Source organism: Phocoena sinus, chromosome 19, assembly GCF_008692025.1.
Source record: "Phocoena sinus isolate mPhoSin1 chromosome 19, mPhoSin1.pri, whole genome shotgun sequence".
Lineage (NCBI taxonomy): Eukaryota > Metazoa > Chordata > Mammalia > Artiodactyla > Phocoenidae > Phocoena > Phocoena sinus.
In genome coordinates this window covers 10,264,129-10,284,109 of record NC_045781.1, presented here as the reverse complement: position 1 = coordinate 10,284,109, position 19,981 = coordinate 10,264,129, and the positions used below count along the sequence as shown (strand labels likewise).

The following is a 19,981-nucleotide window of genomic DNA, read 5'->3' as shown; positions in this document are numbered from 1 at the left end:
TCAAAAACAACGGGAACTACAAAACTGCAGCCTGCAAAAAGGAGACCCCCAAACAGTAAGATAAGCAAAATGAGAAGACAGAAAAACACACAGCAGATGAAGGAGCAAGATAAAAACGCACCAGACCTAACAAATGAAGAGGAAATAGGCAGTCTACCTGAAAAAGAATTCAGAATAATGATAGTAAAGATGATCCAAAATCTTGGAAATAGAATAGAGAAAATGCAAGAAACACTTAACAAGGACCTAGAAGAACTAAAGAGGAAACAAGCAACGATGAACAACACAATAAATGAAATTAAAAGTACTCTATATGGGATCAATAGCAGAATAACTGAGGCAGAAGAACGGATAAGTGACCTGGAAGATAAAATAGTGGAAATAACTACTGCAGAGCAGAATAAAGAATGAAAAGAACTGAGGACAGTCTCAGAGACCTCTGGGACAACATTAAACGCACCAATATTCAAATTATAGGGGTTCCAGAAGAAGAAGAGAAAAAGAAAGGGACTGAGAAAATATTTGAAGAGATTATAGTTGAAAACTTCCCTAATATGGGAAAGGAAATAGTTAATCAAGTCCAGGAAGCACAGAGAGTCCCATACAGGATAAATCCAAGGAGAAATACACCAAGAAACATATTAATCAAACTGTCAAAAATTAAATACAAAGAAAGCATATTAAAAGCAGCAAGGGAAAAATAACATACAAGGGAATCCCCATAAGGTTAACAGCTGATCTCTCAGCAGAAACTCTGCAAGCCGGAAGGGAGTGGCAGGACATACTGAAAGTGATGAAGGAGAAAAACCTGCAACCAAGATTACTCAGCAAGGATCTCATTCAGATTTGATGGAGAAATTAAAACCTTTATAGACAAGCAAAAGCTGAGAGAGTTCAGCACCACCAAACCAGCTTTACAACAAATGCTAAAGGAACTTCTCTAGACAAGAAACACAAGAGAAGGAAAAGACCTATAATAACGAACCCCAAACAATTTAGAAAATGGGAATAGGAACATACATATCAATAATTACCTTAAACGTAAATGGACTAAATGCTCCCACCAAAAGACACAGATTGGCTGAATGGATAAAACAAGACCCATATATATGCTGTCTACAAGAGACCCACTTCAGACCTAGAGACACATACAGACTGAAAGTAAGGGGATGGAAAAAGATATTCCATGCAAATGGAAAACAAAAGAAAGCTGGAGTAGGAATTCTCGTATCAGACAAAATAGACTTTAAAATAAAGACTATTAGAAGAGACAAAGAAGGGCACTACATAATGATTAAGGAATCGATCCAAGAAGAAGATATAACAATTGTAAATATTTATGCACCCAATATAGGAGCACCTCAATACATAAGGCAAAAACTAACAGCCATAAAAGGGGAAATCGACAGTAACACATTCATAGTAGGGGACTTCAACACCCCACTTTCACCAATGGACAAATCATCCAAAATGAAAATAAATAAGGAAACACAAGCTTTAAATGATACATTAAACAAGATGGACTTAATTGATATTTATAGGATATTCTATCCAAAAACAACAGAATACACATTTTTCTCAAGCACTCATGGAACATTCTCCAGGATAGATCATATCTTGGGTCACAAATCAAGCCTTGGTAAATTTAAGAAAATAGAAATTGTATCAAGTATCTTTTCCCACCACAATGCCATGAGACTAGATATCAATTACAGGAAAAGATCTGTAAAAAATACAAACACATGGAGGCTAAACAATACACTACTTAAACAAAGTGATCACTGAAGAAATCAAAGAGGAAATAAAAAAATACCTAGAAACAAATGACAGTGGAGACACAACGACCCAAAACCTATGGGATGCAGCAAAAGCAGTTCTAAGAGGGAAGTTTATAGCAATACAAGCCCACCTTAAGAAGCAGGAAACATCTCGAATAAACAACCTAACCTTGCACCTCAAGCAGTTAGAGAAAGAAGAACAAAAAAACCCCAAAGTTAGCAGAAGGAAAGAAACCATAAAAGTCAAATCAGAAATAAATGAAAAAGAAATGAAGGAAACAATAGCAAAGATAAATAAAACTAAAAGCTGGTTCTTTGAGAAGATAAACAATTGATAAACCCTTAGCCAGACTCATCAAGAAAAAAAGGGAGAAGACTCAAATCAATAGAATTAGAAATAAAAAAGGAGAAGTAACAACTGACACTGCAGAAATACAAAAGATCATGAGATTACTACAAGCAACTCTATGCCAAAAAAATGGACAATCTGGAAGAAATGGACAAATTCTTAGAAATGCACAAACTGCCAAAGACTGAATCAGGAAGAAATAGAAAATATGAACAGACCAATCACAAGCACTGAAATTGAAACTGTGATTAAAAATCTTCCAACAAACAAAAGCCCAGGACCAGATGGCTTCACAGGCTAATTCTATCAAACATTTAGAGAATAGCTAACACCTATCCTTCTCAAAATCTTCCAAAACATAGCAGAGGGAGAAATACTCCCAAACTCATTCTATGAGGCCACCATCACCCAGGTACCAAAACCAGACAAGGATGTCACAAAGAAAGAAAACTACAGGCCAATATCACTGACGAACATAGATGCAAAAATCCTTAACTAAATACTAGCAAACAGAACCCAACAGCATATTAAACGGATCATACACCATGATCAAGTGGGGTTTATTCCAGGAATGCAAGGATTCTTCAATATATGCAAATCAATCAACGCGATAAACCATATTAACAAATTGAAGGAGAAAAACCATATGATCATCTCAATAGATGCAGAGAAAGCTTTTGACAAAATTCAACACCCATTTATGATAAAAACCGTGCAGAAAGTAGGCACAGAGGGAACTTTACTCAACATAATAAAGGCCATATATGACAAGCCCACAGCCAACATCATCCTCAATGGTGAAAAACTGAAAGCATTTCCACTAAGATCAGGAACAAGACAAGGCTGTCCACTCTCACCACTCTTATTCAACATAGTTTTGGAAGTTTTAGCCACAGCAATCAGAGAAGAAAAGGAAATAAAAGGAATCCAAATCGGAAAAGAAGAAGTAAAGCTGTCACTGTTTGCAGATGACATGATACTATACATAGAGAATCCTAAAGAAGCTACCAGAAAACTACTAGAGCTAATCAATGAATCTGATAAAGTAGCAGGATACAAAATTAATGCACAGAAATCTCTGGCATTCCTATATACTAGTGATGAAAAATCTGAAAGTGAAATCAAGAAAATACTCCCATTTACCATTGCAACAAAAAGAATAAAATATCTAGGAATAAACCTACCTAAGGAGACAAAAGACCTGTATGCAGAAAATTATAAGACACTGATGAAAGAAATTAAAGATGATACAAATAGATGGAGAGATATACCATGTTCTTGGACTGGAAGAATCAACATTGTGAAAATGACTCTACTACGCAAAGCAATCTATAGATTCAATGCAATCCCTATCAAACTACCACTGGCATTTTTCACAGAAATAGAACAAAAACTTTCACAATTTGTATGGAAACACAAAAGACCCCGAATAGCCAAAGCAATCTTGAGAACGAAAAACGGAGCTGGAGGAATCAGGCTCCCTGACTTCAGACTATACTACAAAGCTACAGTAATCAAGACAGTATGGTACTGGCACAAAAACAGAAAGATAGATCAATGGAACAGGACAGAAAGCCCAGAGATAAACCCATGCACATATGGACACCTTATCTTTGATAAAGGTGGCAGGAATGTACAGTAGAAAGGACAGCCTCCTCAATAAGTGGTGCTGGGAAAACTGGACAGGTACATGTAAAAGGATGAGATTAGATCACCCCCTAACACCATCCACAAAAATAAGCTCAAAATGGATTAAAGACCTAAATGTAAGGCCAGAAACTACCAAACTCTTAGAGGAAAACACAGGCAGAACACTCTATGACATAAATCACAGCAAGATCCTTTTTTTTTTTCTTTTTTTTTTTTTTTTTTTTGCGGTATGCGGGCCTCTCTCTGTTGTGGCCTCTCCCGTTGCGGAGCACAGGCTCCGGACGCGCAGGCTCAGCGGCCATGGGTCACGGGCCCAGCCGCTCCGCGGCATGTGGGATCCTCCCGGACCGGGGCACGAACCCGCGTCCCCTGCATCGGCAGGCGGACTCTCAACCACTGCGCCACCAGGGAAGCCCAGCAAGATCCTTTTTGACCCACCTCCTGGCGTAATGGAAATAAAAATAAAAATAAACAAATGGGACCTAATGAAACTTCAAAGCTTTTGCACAGCAAAGGAAACCATAAACGAGACCAAAAGACAGCCCTCAGAACGGGAGAAAATATTTGCAAGTGAATCAACTGACAAAGGATTAATCTCCAAAATTTACAAGCAGCTCATGCAGCTCAATAACAAAAAAAACAAACAACCCAATCCAAAAATGGGCAGAAGACCTAAACAGACATTTCTCCAAAGAAGATATACAGATTGCCAACAAACACATGAAAGGATGCTCAACATCATTAAATATTAGAGAAACGCAACTCAAAATCGCAATGAGGTGTCACCTCACACCGGTCAGAATGGCCATCATCAAAAAATCTACAAACAATAAATGCTGGAGAGGGTGTGGAGAAAAGGGAACACTCTTGCACTGCTGGTGGGAATGTGAATTTGTTCAGCCAGTATGGAGGTTCCTTAAAAAACTACAAATAGAACTACCACATCACCCAGCAATCCCACTACTGAGCATATACCCTGAGAAAACCAAAATTCAAAGAGTCATGTACCAAAATGTTCATTGCAGCTCTATTTACAATAGCCCGGAGATGGAAACAACCTAAGTGCCCATCATCAGATGAATGGATAAAGAAGATGTGGCACATATATACAATGGAATATTACTTAGCCAAAAAAGAAACGAAACTGAGCTATTTGTAATGAGGTGGATACACCTAGAGTCTGTCATACAGGGTGAAGTAAGTCAGAAAGAGAAAGACAAATACCGTATGCTAACACATATATATGGAATTTAAGGGAAAAAAATGTCATGAAGAACCTAGGGGTAAGACAGGAATAAAGACACAGACCTACTGGAGAATGGACTTGAGCATTTGGGGAGGAGGAAGGCTGAGCTGTGACAGGGCGAGAGAGAGGCATGGACATATATACACTAACAAACGTAAGGTAGATAGCTGGCGGGAAACAGCCGCATGGCACAGGGGTATCGACTCGGTGCTTTGTGACCACCTGGAGGGGTGGGATAGGGAGGGTGGGAGGGAGGGAGGCACAAGAGGGAAGAAACATGGGAACATATGTATATGTATAACTGATTCACTTTGTTATAAAGCAGAAACTAACACACCATTGTAAAGCAATTATACCCCAATAAAGATGTTAAAAAAATAAATAAATAAAGTGATGAAAGGGAAAAAGCTATGACCAAGATTACGCAACCCAGCAAAGATCTCATTCAGATTCGACAGAGAAATTAAAACCTTTACAGACAAGCAAAAGCTAAGGCTAAGAGAATTCAGCACCACCAAACCAGCTTTACAACAAATGCTAAAGGAACTTCTCTAGGCAGGAAACACAAGAGAAGGAAAAGACCTACAATAATAAACCCAAAACAATTAATAAAATGGTAATATGAACATACATATCAATAATTACCTTAAATGTAAATGGATTAAATGCTCCCACCAAAAGACACAGACTGGCTGAATGGATACAAAAACAAGACCCATATATATGCTGTCTACAAGAAACTCACTTCAGACCTAGGGACACATACAGACTGAAAGTGAGGAGATTAAAAAAAGATATTCCATGCAAATGAAAATCAAAAGAAAGGTGGAGTACCAATTCTCAGACAAAACAGACTTTAAAGACTATTACAAGAGACAAAGAAGGGCACTATGAAATGATCAAGGGATCAATCCAAGAAGATATAACAACTGTAAATATTTATGCACCCAACATAGGAGCACCTCAATACATAAGGTAAATGCTAACAGCCATAACAGGGGAAATCGACAGTATCACATTCATAGTAGGGGACTTTAACATGCTACTTTCACCAATGGACAGATCATCCAAAATGAAAATAAATAAGGAAACACAAGCTTTAAATGATACATTAAACAAGATGGACTTAATTGATATTTATAGGACATTCTATCCAAAAACAACAGAATACACTTTCTTCTCAAGTGCTCATGGAACATTCTCCAGGATAGGTCATATCTTAGGTCATAAATCAAGCCTTGGTAAATTTAAGAAAATTGAATTCATATCAAGTATCTTTTCCGACCACAATGCTATGAGACTAGATATCAATTACAGGAAAAAAATCTGTAAAAAATACAAACACATGGAGGCTAAACAATACACTACTAAATAACCAACAGATCACTGAAGAAATCAAAGAGGAAATCAAAAAATACCTAGGGGGCTTCCCTGGTGGCGCAGCAGTTGAGAAGCTGCCTGCTAATGCAGAGGACACGGGTCTGAGCCCTGGTCTGGGAGGATCCCACGTGCCGCAGAGCGGCTGGGCCTGTGGGCCACAACTGCTGAGCCTGTGCATATGGAGCCTGTGCTCCGCAACAAGAGAGGCCGCCATAATAAAAGGCCCACGCACTGTGATGAGGAGTGGTCCCCGCTTGCTGCGACTGGAGAGGGGCCTCACACAAAGGCGGAGATGCAACACAGCAAAAATAATTAATAAACTGCTACCCCCAACATCTTAAAAAAAAATACCTAGAAACAAATGACAATGAAAACACGATGACCCAAAACCGATGGGACGCAGCACAAGCAGTTCTAAGAGGGAAGTTTATAGCAATACAGTCCTATCTCAAGAAACAAGAAACAGTTCAAACAACCTAAACTTACACCTGAAGCAATCAGAGAAAGAAGAACAAAAAAACTCCAAAGTTGGCAGAAGGAAAGAAATCATAAAGTTCAGATCAGAAATAAATGAAAAAGAAATGAAGGAAATGATAGTAAAAGATCAATAAATCTAAAACTTGGTTCTTTGAGAAGATAAACAAAATTGATAAACCATTAGCCAGACTCATCAAGAAAAAAAGGGAGAAGACTCAAATCAATAGAATTAGAAATGGAAAGGGCGAAATAACAACCAACACTGCAGAAATACAAAGGATCATGAAAGACTACTACAAGCAACTGTATGCCAATAAAATGGACAACCTGGAAAAAATGAACAAATTCTTAGAAAAGCACAACCTTCCGAGACTGAACCCGGAAGAAAGAGAAAATATAAACATACCAATCACAAGCACTGAAATTGAGACTGTGATTAAAAGTCCTCCAACAAACAAAAGCCCAGGGCCAGATGTCTTCACAGGCGAATTCTATCAAACATTTAGAGAAGAGCTAACACCTATCCTTCTCAAACTCTTCCAAAATATAGCAGAGGGAGGAACACTCCCAAACTCATTCTACGAGGCCACCATCACCCTGATACCAAAACCAGACAAAGATGTCTCAAAGAAAGAACAGGCCAATATCACTGATGAACATAGATGCAAAAATCCTCAACAAAATACTAGCAAGCAGAATTCAAAAGCACATTAAAAGGATCATACACCATGATCAAGTGAGGTTTATCCCAGGAATGCAAGGATTCTTCAATATACGCAAATCAATCAATGTGATAAACCATATTAACAAACTGAAGGAGAAAGACCATATGATCATCTCAATAGATGCAGAAAAAGCTTTTGACAAAATTCAACACACATTTATGATAAAAACCTTCCAGAAAGTAGGCACAGAGGGAACTTACCTCAACATAATAAAGCCCATATATGACAAACCCACAGCCAACGCCATTCTCAATGGTGAAAAACTGAAACCATTTCCTCTAAGAACAAGAACAAGACAAGGCTGTCCACTCTCACCACTATTATTCAACATAGTTTTGGAAGTCCTAGCCACAGAAATCAGAGAAGAAAAAGAAATAAAAGGAATCCAAATTGGCAAAGAAGAAGCTGTCACTGTTTGCAGATGACATGATACTATACATAGAGAATCCTAAAGATGCTACCAGAAAACTACTAGAGCTAATCAATGAATCTGGTAAAGTAGCAGGATACAAAATTAAGGCGCAGAAATCTCTTGCATTCCTATACACTAACAAGCAAAGATCAGAAAAAGAAATTAAGGAAACACTCCCATTTACCCTTGCAACAAAAAATAATAAAATACCTAGGATTAAATCTACCTAAGGAGACAAAAGATCTGTATGCAGAAAACTATAAGACACTGATGAAAGAAATTAAAGATGATACAAACAGATGGAGAGATATACCATGTTCTTGGATTGGAGGAATCGACATTGTGAAAACGACTATACTACCCAAAGCAATCTACAGATCAATGCAATCCCTATCAAACTACTGATGGCATTTTTCACAGAACTAGAATAAAAAATTTCACAATTTGTATGGAAACACAAAAGACCCCGAATAGCCAAGGCAATCTTGAGAAAGAAAAACGGAGCTGGAGGAATCAGGCTCCCAGTCCTCAGACTATACTACAAAGCTACAGTAATCAAGACAGTATGGTACTGGCACAAAAACAGAAAGATAGGTCAATGGAACAGGATAGAAAGCCCAGAGATAAGTCCACGCTCATATGGTTACCTTATTTTTGATAAAAGGAGGGAAGAATATACAATGGAGAAAAGACATCTTCAATAAGTGGTGCTGGGAAAACTGGACAGCTACATGTAAAAGAATGAAATTAGGGGCTTCCCTGGTAGCACAGTAGTTAGACTCTGCCTGCCAATGCAGGGGACACGGATTCGAGCCCTGGTCTGGGAAGACACCACATGCCACGGAGCAACTAAGCCCGTGCACCACAACTACTGAAGCCTGTGCACCTAGAGCCTGTGCTCTGCAACAAGAGAAGCCACCACAATGAGAAGCCTGTGCACTGCAACAAACAGTAGCCCCCACTCACCGCAACTAGTGAAAGCCCACGCACAGTAATAGAGAAAGACCCAACAAAGCCAAAATTAAAATAAATAATTTTTTAAAAGAATTAAATTAGAACACTCCGTAACACCATACACAAAAATAAACTCAAAATGGATTAAAGACCTAAATGTAAGGTCAGACACTATAAAACTCTTAGAGGAAAACATAGGCAAAACACTCTATGACATAAATCACAGTAAGATCCTTTCGGACCCACCTCTTAGAGAAATGTAAATAAAAACAAAAATAAACAAGTGGGACCTAATGAAACTTAAAAGCTTTTGCACAGCAAAGGAAACCATAAACAAGACGAAAAGACAGCCCTCAGAACGGGAGAAAATATTTGCAAGTGAAGTAACTGACAAAGGATTAATCTCCAAAATTTACAAGCAGCTCATGCAGCTCAATATCAAAAAAACAAACAACCCAATCCAAAAATGGGCAGAAGACCTAAACAGACATTTCTCCAAAGAAGATATACAGATTGCCAACAAACACATGAAAGGATGCTCAACATCACTAATCACTAGAGAAATGCGAATCAAACTACAATGAGGTATCACCTCACACCAGTCAGAATGGCCATCATCAAAAAGTCTACAAACCATAAATGCTGGAGATGGTGTGGAGGAAAGGGAACCCTCTTGCACTGTTAGTGGGAATGTGAATTGATACACCCACTACAGAGAACAGTATAGAGGTTCGTTAAAAAAAATAAAAATAGAACTACCATACGACCCAGCAATCCCACTACTGGGCATATACCCTGAGAAAACCATAATTCAAAAAGAGTCATGTACCACAATGTTCACTGCAGCTCTATTTACAATAGCAAGGACATGGAAGCAACCCAAGTGTCCATCGACAGATGAATGGATAAAGAAGATGTGGCACATTTATACAACGGAATATTACTCAGCCATAAAAAGAAACCAAATTGAGTTATTTGTAGTGAGGTGGATGGACCCAGCGACTGTCATACAGAGTGAAGTAAGTCAGAAAGAGAAAAATAAATACCGTATGCTGACACATATATAAGGAATCTAAGTATGCTGACACATATATAAGGAATCTAAAAAAAAAAAAAAGGTTCTGAAGAACCTAGGGGCAGGACAGGAATAAAGACACAGACGTAGAGAATGGACTTGAGGACACAGGGAAGGGGAAGGGTAAGCTGGGACGAAGTGAGAGAGTGTCATGGAGTTATATATACTACCAAATGTAAAACAGACAGCTAGTGGGAAGCAGCCACATAGCACAGGGAGATCAGCTCGGTGCTTTGTGACCACCTAGAGGGGTGGTATAGGGAGGGTGGGAGGGAGATGCAAGAGGGAGGAGATATGGGGATATATGTATAGCTGTTTCACTTTGTTATAAAGCAGAAACTAACACACCATTGTAAAGCAATTATACTCCAATAAAGATGTTAAAAAATAAATAATTTTTAAAAAATTTTTAAAAAGAAAAAAAGATTCTTTCAATGGCATTTCTTTGACTTACTTGATTTTGACTGGTTTGGGTCTTGGGGACCATGGTTCCAAGCATATCCAAACAGAGGGAATTATCCTGCATATAGTTATAAAAAGAAAAAAAAATCACTCTGGCTCATGGGATTCTCTCAAAAGCTTTAAATGCGTGTTCACAGCTGCTGACTGCCAAGCATATGATTTCCCTAAGATGAGAACATCAGAAGAGGAAGAAAAGAGGCTTCCCTGGTGGTGCAGTGGTTAAGAATCCGCCTGCCAATGCAGGGGACACGGGTTCAAGCCCTTGTCCGGGAAGATCCCACATGCCGCGGAGCAACTAAGCCCATGTACCACAACTACTGAGCCTGCGCTCTAGAGCCCGCGAGCCACAACTACTGAGCCCACATGCTACAGCTACTGAAGCCCACACGCCTACAGCCTGTGCCCCACAACAAGAGAAGCCACCACAATGAAGCCTGCGCACTGCAGCGAAGATCCAATGCAGCCAAAAATAATATAAATACATTTTAAAAAAAATTTACAAGGAAAAGGAAGAAGAGTGACTGACTAAAGGATTATGTATCTGGAACCCATGACCTGTGAATGTCACGGGGATTAAATAAAACCACGACCTATGGACTCCACGTCAGGGATCAACAAAGTTGCAAGAATCACAGGGCAGTAGTGGAGAATGGCATTAATGCCTTACATTTTGATGACATCTCCCAGGTAAGTTGAGACTTTGATTAAAAGGGGGAAAGGTTAAGAAATAACAAGCCCCAAATGGGGTCATCTGCCCCCATGACAGCAAACCAAGACATAACTGCAGTTTCAACCCCTCTCAGGAAGGTGACCTTTAAACAGACACTCTGAAATCTCCACATCAGCACTAGTGAGGTAACCTGCATAAGAAGACGCATGCCTCCCTAAAAAGATGAGCTGGCCTAAAACATTTCTTTTCTTTTGCTAACAACTTCCTTCCCCCACCCCCTTTCTGCCTATAAAAAAACCTTCCATTCTGTACAGCTCCTTGGGGGGCCCTTGTAATTGCTAGGTAGAATGCTGCTCTATTCAAGAACTGCCTGCAAACTATTATACATAGGATGGATAAACAACAAGGTCCTACTGTATAGCACAGGGAACTATATTCAATATCCTGTGATAGACCACAATGAAAAAGAATGTATACATATAACTGAATCACTGTTGTACAGAAGAAATGAACACAACATTGTAAATCAACTCTACTTCAATAAATATAAAAAATTAAAAAAGAATTGCTTGATAGGGCCAATTAGATTTTAAAAAGTACTATACCAACGAGAAATTTGTAGTTTTGACAAATTTACCTTGGTCAGGGAGGGTGTTAACAGTGGGCAAACCAGGTGAGGCACTTGCGGGAACTTTCTACACTATCTACGTACCATTTCTGTAACTCTCAAATTATAAATCTTCAAAAAGGGTGAATTTTACTTTATGTAAGTTGTTTCTCGGTAAGGTTGACTAAGAAGCATTTTGACTAAAAAGCATTTTGATTAGTGCACAAATATTATACTATTCTCCACTAAAAGGAACCAGGAGTCCTTGGGCAGATGGCTGATTCTAAGGCTGGGTAAGAAAAATACAAGATGACAGGCAGGACTTTGTAGAGTCAGAAGGAAAGGAAACGCTCCAAAAACAAAAGGATGGGGCGAGGCACAGGGGTATAGGAGCCAACCTGAAAGAGCTCCCAATGGTCAAAGCAGGAACAATTTGACAGCAAAATAAACAATGCCATGTTGGATATAACCCAAAGTAAAAATAAATATACACGCATCCATACTGATCATAGGATAGGCATGAGGTGAGTTCTTGCTGTGGACAGACACTGATGTATCTGTGGGTGATGTGACATACTCCAGCAGAAAAGGAGTGGGAGGATACGTACAACGGGAATGGCAGAAAGTGACGACTGTTGAGACGGTATGAATATACAGACTATGCTATACTATTTTCATTACTTTTGCATTTTAATATTTCCAAAATAAAACGTTTAAAGCCACGGAAAGGAGAAAAACCAGATCATCCAGATGGTGTGTGTGTGTGGGGAAGGCGGAGAAGCAGAGAATTAACTTTTTAAATCGTCAGTTCAATTTTCAATAAAAAACATGATGATGAATGTTAAAACAACTCAACTGTGGGGTTACACGTGGGATCCCGTTAGATCATTTTTTTTTATCACGTACGCCCCCAGGTTGGTGGTTTATTACATGATTATCTTAATGAAGCACATACCCAATTTTAGGATTAACTAACTTTCTACGTTTCATATGTTTTTGAAATTCTTCCACTTCTGTAGTAGATGTTGCACTTTCAGGAAAATGGCAAATTGGCAGTTTGGGGTCCACAGAAACGTTAACAGGTTTAAATCGGCGCCTCTACTAAGAGCAAACAGGCTTTGTGGCCTGACTCACCCACTTACAAGCTATATGACATTTTCAAAGGCATAAGTTTCATCCCATAAAAAACAGATAATCACCCAGGTGGTCAGGACTATTGCAAGGATTAAATGTATAAGGTGCTTCGTCTTTTTTTTTTTTTGGCTGTGCTGGGCAGCTTGCAGGATCTTAGTTCCCCAACCAGGGATTAAACCTGGGCCCTCAGCAGTGAAAGTGCAGAGTCCTAACCCTGAATTGCCAGGGAATTCCCAAGGTGTTTCTTCTAATACTTATGATAAATGAGTTCAGAGTAATACCAAATTACACAAATTAAACTTACTCAGAATTGCAGAAGGTTCATTTCAGTAATTTCTTCTCTTTTCCTACACAGATTCTCCTTGTCTACACAGCTGCATCTGTGACGTCTATAAATATCACATTTGAAATGTCTACCAGAAAACTTCACCTAGGTCATGTGATTGTTTAAGTATCAGGGGAGAGGGGCAGAGAGGACAAGATAAATGGCAGAGAAGATGACTGCCTGGCTGGGAATACGGATTCCACACACAAAAAACTGTTAAAACCAGCAAATGATTTAAAAGTAGCAAGATACAATGTCAACATACAAAAATTAGTTGCATTTCTAGCCACTGTGGAAAACAGTATGGAAGTTCCTCAGAAAACTAAAAACAGAGTTGCCATATGATCCGGCAATCCCACTCCTGCACATACATCCAGACAAAACTACAATTCAAAAAGATGCATGCACCCCTATGTTCACAGCAGCACTATTCACAATAGCCAAGACATGGCAACAACCTAAATGTCCATCAACAGATGACTGGATGAAGAAGATGTGGTTTATGTATACAATGGAATACTACTCAGCCATAAAAAAGAATGAAATAATGCCATTGGCAGCAACGTGGATGGAACTAGAGATTATCATAATAAGCCAAGTCAGAAAGACAAATACCATATGATATCACTTATATGTGGAATCTAAAAAATGACACAAATGAACCTATAAAAAAAAGAACCTATCTATGAAACAGAATGACAGACACAGAGAACAGATTGGTGGTTGCCAAGGCGGAGGGGTGGGGAAGGGATGGAGTGGGAGGTTGAGATTAGCAGATGCAAACTATTATATATAGAATGGATAAACAGCAAGGTCCTACTATATAGCACAGAGAACTATTGATATATTCAGTACCCTGTGATAAACCATAATGGAAAAGAATATTAAAAAAAAGAATGTATATACATGTATAACTGAATCACTTTGCTCTACCGCAGTAAATTAACATTGTAAATCAACTACACTTCAATTTTTAAAAATTGCATTTCTATACACAATGAACAATTTGAAAACGAAATAAAACAATTCCATTTACAATAGCGTCAAAAAGAATGAAATACTTAGGAATGAACCAAGGAGGTGAAAGGCTTGTACACTGAAAGCTACAAAACACTGGTAAAAGAAATTAAAGACATTAAAAAAATGGAGTGACATCTCATGTTCACGGACAGGGAGATCGAATATTACTTTGTCAATGCTACCTAAAGGGATCTACAGATTCAACTCAATGCCTGTCAAAATCCCAACACACAAATAGGAAAGCTCATTCTAAAGTTCATATGGAATCTCGAGGGCACCCAAACAGCCAAAACAATCCTGAAAAATTAGAAAGAAGCTGGTGGACTCACACCCTGATTTTAAAACTTATAAAGCTAATCAAAAGTGTGGTATTGGCATCAAGACAGACATACAAACAGACCAAGGCAACACACCAGAGAGCCCAGAAATAAACCACTGAATAGACGGTCAAATGATTTTGCACAAGGGGGCCAAGACCATTCAATGGGGAGAGGACCATCTTTTCAACAAATGGTTCTGGGAAAGCTGGATATTCACATGCAGAGGAATGAGGTTGGACCCCTCCTTACAGCATATACAAAAATCAACTCAAAATGCATCAGACCTAAACATAAGAGCTAAAATTATAAACCCCCTAGAAGAAAACAGTAAAAGCTGCATGACGTTGGAGTTGGCAATGGTTTCTTAGATATGACACCAAAGGCCCAGGCGACAACAAAAAAAATTGACAAATTTCACGTCATGAAAATTAAAAACTTTTGTGCATTAAAAGACCTTCTCCGGGCTTCCCTGGTGGTGCAGTGGTTGAGAGTCCACCAGCCGATGCAGGGGACACGGGTTTGTGCCCTGGTCCGGGAAGATCCCACATGCCGCGGAGTGGCTGGGCCCGTGAGCCATGGCCGCTAAGCCTGCGTGTCCGGAGCCTGTGCTCCACAACGGGAGAGGCCACAACAGTGAGAGGCCCGCATACCGAAAAAAAAAAAAGGACCTTCTCCATAAAGTAAAAAGGCCACACACAAAATGAGAGAAAATACTTGTAAATCATATACCTGATGAGGGATATTCAAAACACACAAAGAACTCCTAAAAACAACAAACACCCTGATTCAAAAACAAGCAAAAGACTTGCAGACATTTCTCCAAAGAAGATAAACACGTGGCCAATAAGAATATAAAAAGATGCTAAACATCACGAATCATTAGAAAAATGCAAATCAAAAACAATGGGATACCGCTTCATAGCCATTAGGATGGCTACTATAAAAAACAAACAAAAAACAAGTATTGGTGAGGATGCTACAAACTGGAACCCTTCTGCGTTCCTGGTGGGAATGTAAAATGCTGCAGCTACTATGGAAAAAAGTATGGCAGTGTCTCAAAAAATTAGAGAATTACCACATGATCCAGCATTTCTACCCGGGGTATATACACGAAAGAATGAAAAGCAGAGACTTAAACAGATATCTGGACACCCACGTTCACAGCAGCATTATTCACAATAACCAAAAGGTTGCAAACAACCCAAATGTCCAGCGACAGATGAAGAAAATGTGCTACATACATACAATGCGGTATTATCCAGCCTTAAAAAAGGAAATTCTGACACACCGTAACATGGACGAACCTCGAAGATACCATGCTAAGTGCAATAAGCCAGACACAAAAGGACAAATACTATATGACAGAAGGTAGAACAGCGGTTACTAGGGCCTGCGGGTAAGGAGAGAACGAGGACTTGTTTAATGGGGACAGTTTCTGTTTGGGAAGATGAAAAGGTTCTGGAGATGGATAGTGTTGATGGTTGTACAACAGTGTGAATGTACTTAACACCACTGAAGTGTATACTTAAAGATGATTAAAATGATAAATTTTGTTAAGATTTTCTACAATTAAAAAAATATATATATATACTAGGAAGTCTGGAGGTGTCGTACTTAGACACAAATGAAGGTGATGGAGTGAAGATGGTATTTTAAAAGGGGTGGTCAAGGAAGGCTGTAGGTGAGATGAACTTCCGAGCAGAGACATGAATGAATAAGAGAGAGGGGTTGGAGGTTTGTGGGGTAGCAGCCTCCCGGCCAGAGAAGAAAGAGGAAAAGGTCCTCACGCTCGAGCGTAATCCTCCTAGCTGAGGAACCAGTGAGACTGGCAGAGGGCAAGGCGGGGGAATGAGAACCAGTGAGTCTGGCAGAGGACAAGGCGGGGGGAATGACAGGAGAACGGTGCAGCCCGTTAAGGCTGGGTGAACGGACACCACTATAGGGGCCCCTCAAATACGTCGGATTTTATTCTGAGTGAAATGGGGAGACAGGGGAGGGCCTGAAGTAGAGGAGTGGGACGTGACTGAGGTTTTCAAAGGGCCTCTTTGCCTGCTGTACAGAGAAGAGACAGATTATCCAGGACAGAGGCAGGATAATGGGACTCTGGCAGCGAGGTCCTCACCTGAATGCCCACCTCTCTGGGTCTGGACCTCCGTCATCCAAAGTTTTTCCTCTCTCTCCAACTGGGATATCATATCTGGCTTGGAGGACTGGTGCCCTGAGAAAACATTAAAGGGAAAAAAGTACTGAACAGGGCTTCCCTGGTGGCGCAGTGGTTGAGAGTCCGCCTGCCGATGCAGGGGACACGGGTTCGTGCCCCGGTCCGGGAAGATCCCACATGCCGCGGAGCGGCTGGGCCCGTGAGCCATGGCCGCTGAGCCTGCGCGTCCGGAGCGAGAGGCCCGCGTACCGGAAAACAAAACAAAACAAAACAAAAAGTACTGAACAATTTTGGTTCCAACCCCATGACGGAAGGCTCCGCCCCTCCCCCGAAGTTTATTGAACATTTTTGATCAGACCTGTTGTGAGAAATACACTCTCGTTAGAAACACGTGACTACCCCCACGAATCACTGAAACAAAAGGCTAAATGACCTGTGTCATCACGTCCTTTGCAGAGTCTCACTATATTTACTGCAAGCGCTGCAGTTATTGCTATGATGTGCACCGTTCTTGCTAAGGAGCTCTGACACTGCTACTTTATTCTACATTATTACAAGACTTAGTACTAAATTAATTTCATGCCCCACCAATGGATCATGACCCACCAATTTAAAAAATATATAATATGTAAAGCAACCATACTCCAATAAAAGTTAATTTAAAAAAATTTAAAAAGGTATGAAAGCGGGGGAGAGAGGGATAAATCAGGAGATTGGGATGATAAAAAAAAGATATAATATGAAATAAGGAGCCAGGTGCAGCCAAGCTCAACTGTTCACTTATAGTGCAGTTACAAAAGACAAACGTTTGCCTTGGAACAAAGACTAGAAACATCTTGTCTCTATGCTCCAAAGGGACTGGAAAACTCTGGGTCTCTAAGGAGTCCCAAAGCCTGGAAGTCATGGGCAGAGGCCAGGGATGCTACTAAACATCCTATAATGCCCAGGAGAGTCCCCATGGCAAAGAAACCATCTGGCCCCGAAAGGCAGTAGTACCGAGGTTGGGAAACCTGGCCCATGGCGAATGATGCCAAGTCACAGGGAGGGCGCCCGTCCTCACCCACTGAGAGCAGGTTCCGGAAGTTCTCCAGCATCACCTCTCGGTACAGCTTCCTCTGGGTGGAGTCCAGCAGCCCCAGCTCTTCCTCCGTGAAGGTCACGGCCACGTCCTTGAAGGTGACCGCCTCCTACGACACCAAACACATGTAGCCTTAATCTTACAAGCAACCGCCCCTGGGAGCAGGGCAGCACTGGGAAGGTGGAGGAGGCACGTGGGAGGCCGTTCCAGGTTCTAAGCGACCTGAACCACTCTTCTTAGGACACCGTCTCCTCTTCCCCTTCCACAGTCACACCGAAGATGCTGGAGTGGTGGGGTTGGTGGAGGAAGGAACGACAAAAAAAAATCTTAAAACCTTACATACGTGCAACACGGTGCCCTTTATAGAGCTGTGTCTCTAGAACTGTCACGGTTACATCAAGGCATACACGCATTTTACAATTTCACTGAAAGTGCCAAATTTTGTAAGAAATGTTGAGTTAATTTAGTCCCAACGGTATTTACAATAATAGTGCCTTTCTCCTTCTCTCACTGGGCAGTACCACTGTTTTGTCAATGACTGCCAATCTAAACAGGCTTCAGTACCTCCGCGGGGGCAGGAAGGTAGTTCATTCTGTCCCAGGTACACGCTGTACCTGTCAACTGTGGCAGCGTTCAGTGTCAAGGTTAAGAGCACAGGCTTTGGAGACTGACTGCCTCAGTTCACACTCTAAGGCTCTGTCCATTACTACCTTTGTGACCTTGGACAAGTCTCAGTACCTCAGTAACTTCTCAATACCTCAATTTCCCCATCTGTACAAGGGCACACCATCATAGGGTACTTGATGGGATTAAATGAGAATATGTGAAGGGTTTAGGATATATCTGACACTGTTTTTTTCCCCCCCTCCTGCCTCGTTGCACGGCATGCGGGATCTTAGTTCCCCGACCAGGGATTGAACCTGTGCCCCATTCAGTGGAAGCGTGGAGTGTTAACCACTTGGACCTCCAGGGAGTATCACGTTAGATACTCAAAAAACGTCAGCCATCACTATTATTATTATCATCATTATTCACAGCTGCATGGTATTTCATAAAAGTGGAAAAATATACATTTAACCATTCCAAATAATTAAACAATACAATAATTTAAGACTTTAAGCTTACTAATAATGCTGCAAAAAACGCATTTTCGCATAGATCTTAGCCAACTTGTCTGGTTATTTCCTTAAGCTAAACTCCAAGAGGTGGCAACTGCACTGTCAAAAAAAATACGCACCTTCGCTAGTAAACTGGCGATTCTCCCAGTTAACTCTTCCCGTCACAGACCAAAAGCGTTCCTGATTCGCCATACTCTGGCCCAAACTGGACATTATCTTAGTTTTTTTTTTTTTTTTTTTGCGGTATGCTGGCCTCTCACTGTTGTGGCCTCTCCCGTTGCGGAGCACAGGCTCCGGACGCGCAGGCTCAGCGGCCGTGGCTCACGGGCCCAGCCGCTCCACGGCATGTGGGATCCTCCCGGACCGGGGCACGAACCCGCGTCCCCTGCATCGGCAGGCGAACCCTCAACCACTGCGCCACCAGGGAAGCCCTATCTCACTTCTTAAATCTTGGGTAATTTGGTAAGTGATAAAAACAGCTCTTTTTAAAAATTTCCATTTATTTAACTTCATCAAAACATCGCTTTCCATATTTTCCCCCCACATATCGCTTGTTCATTTGCCTTGCTTGTAATCCTACTGAGGTAGCTGATGCATCAGTAGGATTCCTATGAAGAATATTACGCCTTTTCTAGCATGTACAAATTCCCACCTTCAACCCCTGACTCCTGTTTCCTGTGTCTCATGCCTTAGCATATGGTGTTTTCCTTTTTGACAATTAAAATTATTTCTCTAGGGAATTCCCTGGCAGACCAGTGGTTAGGACTCAGTGCTTCCACTGCCAGGGTCCCGGGTTCAATCCCTGGCCAGGGAACTAAGATCCCACAAGCTGCTCAGCCAAAAAACAAACAAACAAAAAAAGTTATTTCTCTAAAGACTTAGCCCATCTCGACATTTGTTCTGACTGGAGTCCTGAACATATGTGTATTAAACAACTAGTTGACACATCTGGCAAAGAAGAGACAGGCACTAAGAAAAGGAACAAACTGAGGGCAGTGTTATTTTTGGAGTCCTCCAGCCACGCCAGGCATAAATACAAC

General features: G+C 40.6%; 1 protein-coding gene across 7 annotated transcripts in view; it reads right to left on the bottom strand.

The window, feature by feature from the left end:
• Positions 1-19,981, bottom strand: part of ZNF235 (zinc finger protein 235) — a 58,602-nt gene that overhangs the window by 19,822 nt on the left and 18,799 nt on the right. For 6 of the 7 annotated variants that reach the window (XM_032614126.1, XM_032614127.1, XM_032614128.1 and 3 more), the window contains 2 exons: positions 17,806-17,932; positions 16,707-16,802 (listed from right to left, as the gene is read on the bottom strand). In XM_032614126.1, coding sequence (XP_032470017.1) covers positions 16,707-16,802; positions 17,806-17,932 — 223 coding nt within the window. Of the gene's footprint in view, positions 1-10,500; positions 10,573-16,706; positions 16,803-17,805; positions 17,933-19,981 lie in introns of those variants that run through there. The other variant, XM_032614129.1, reaches the window with a different exon arrangement.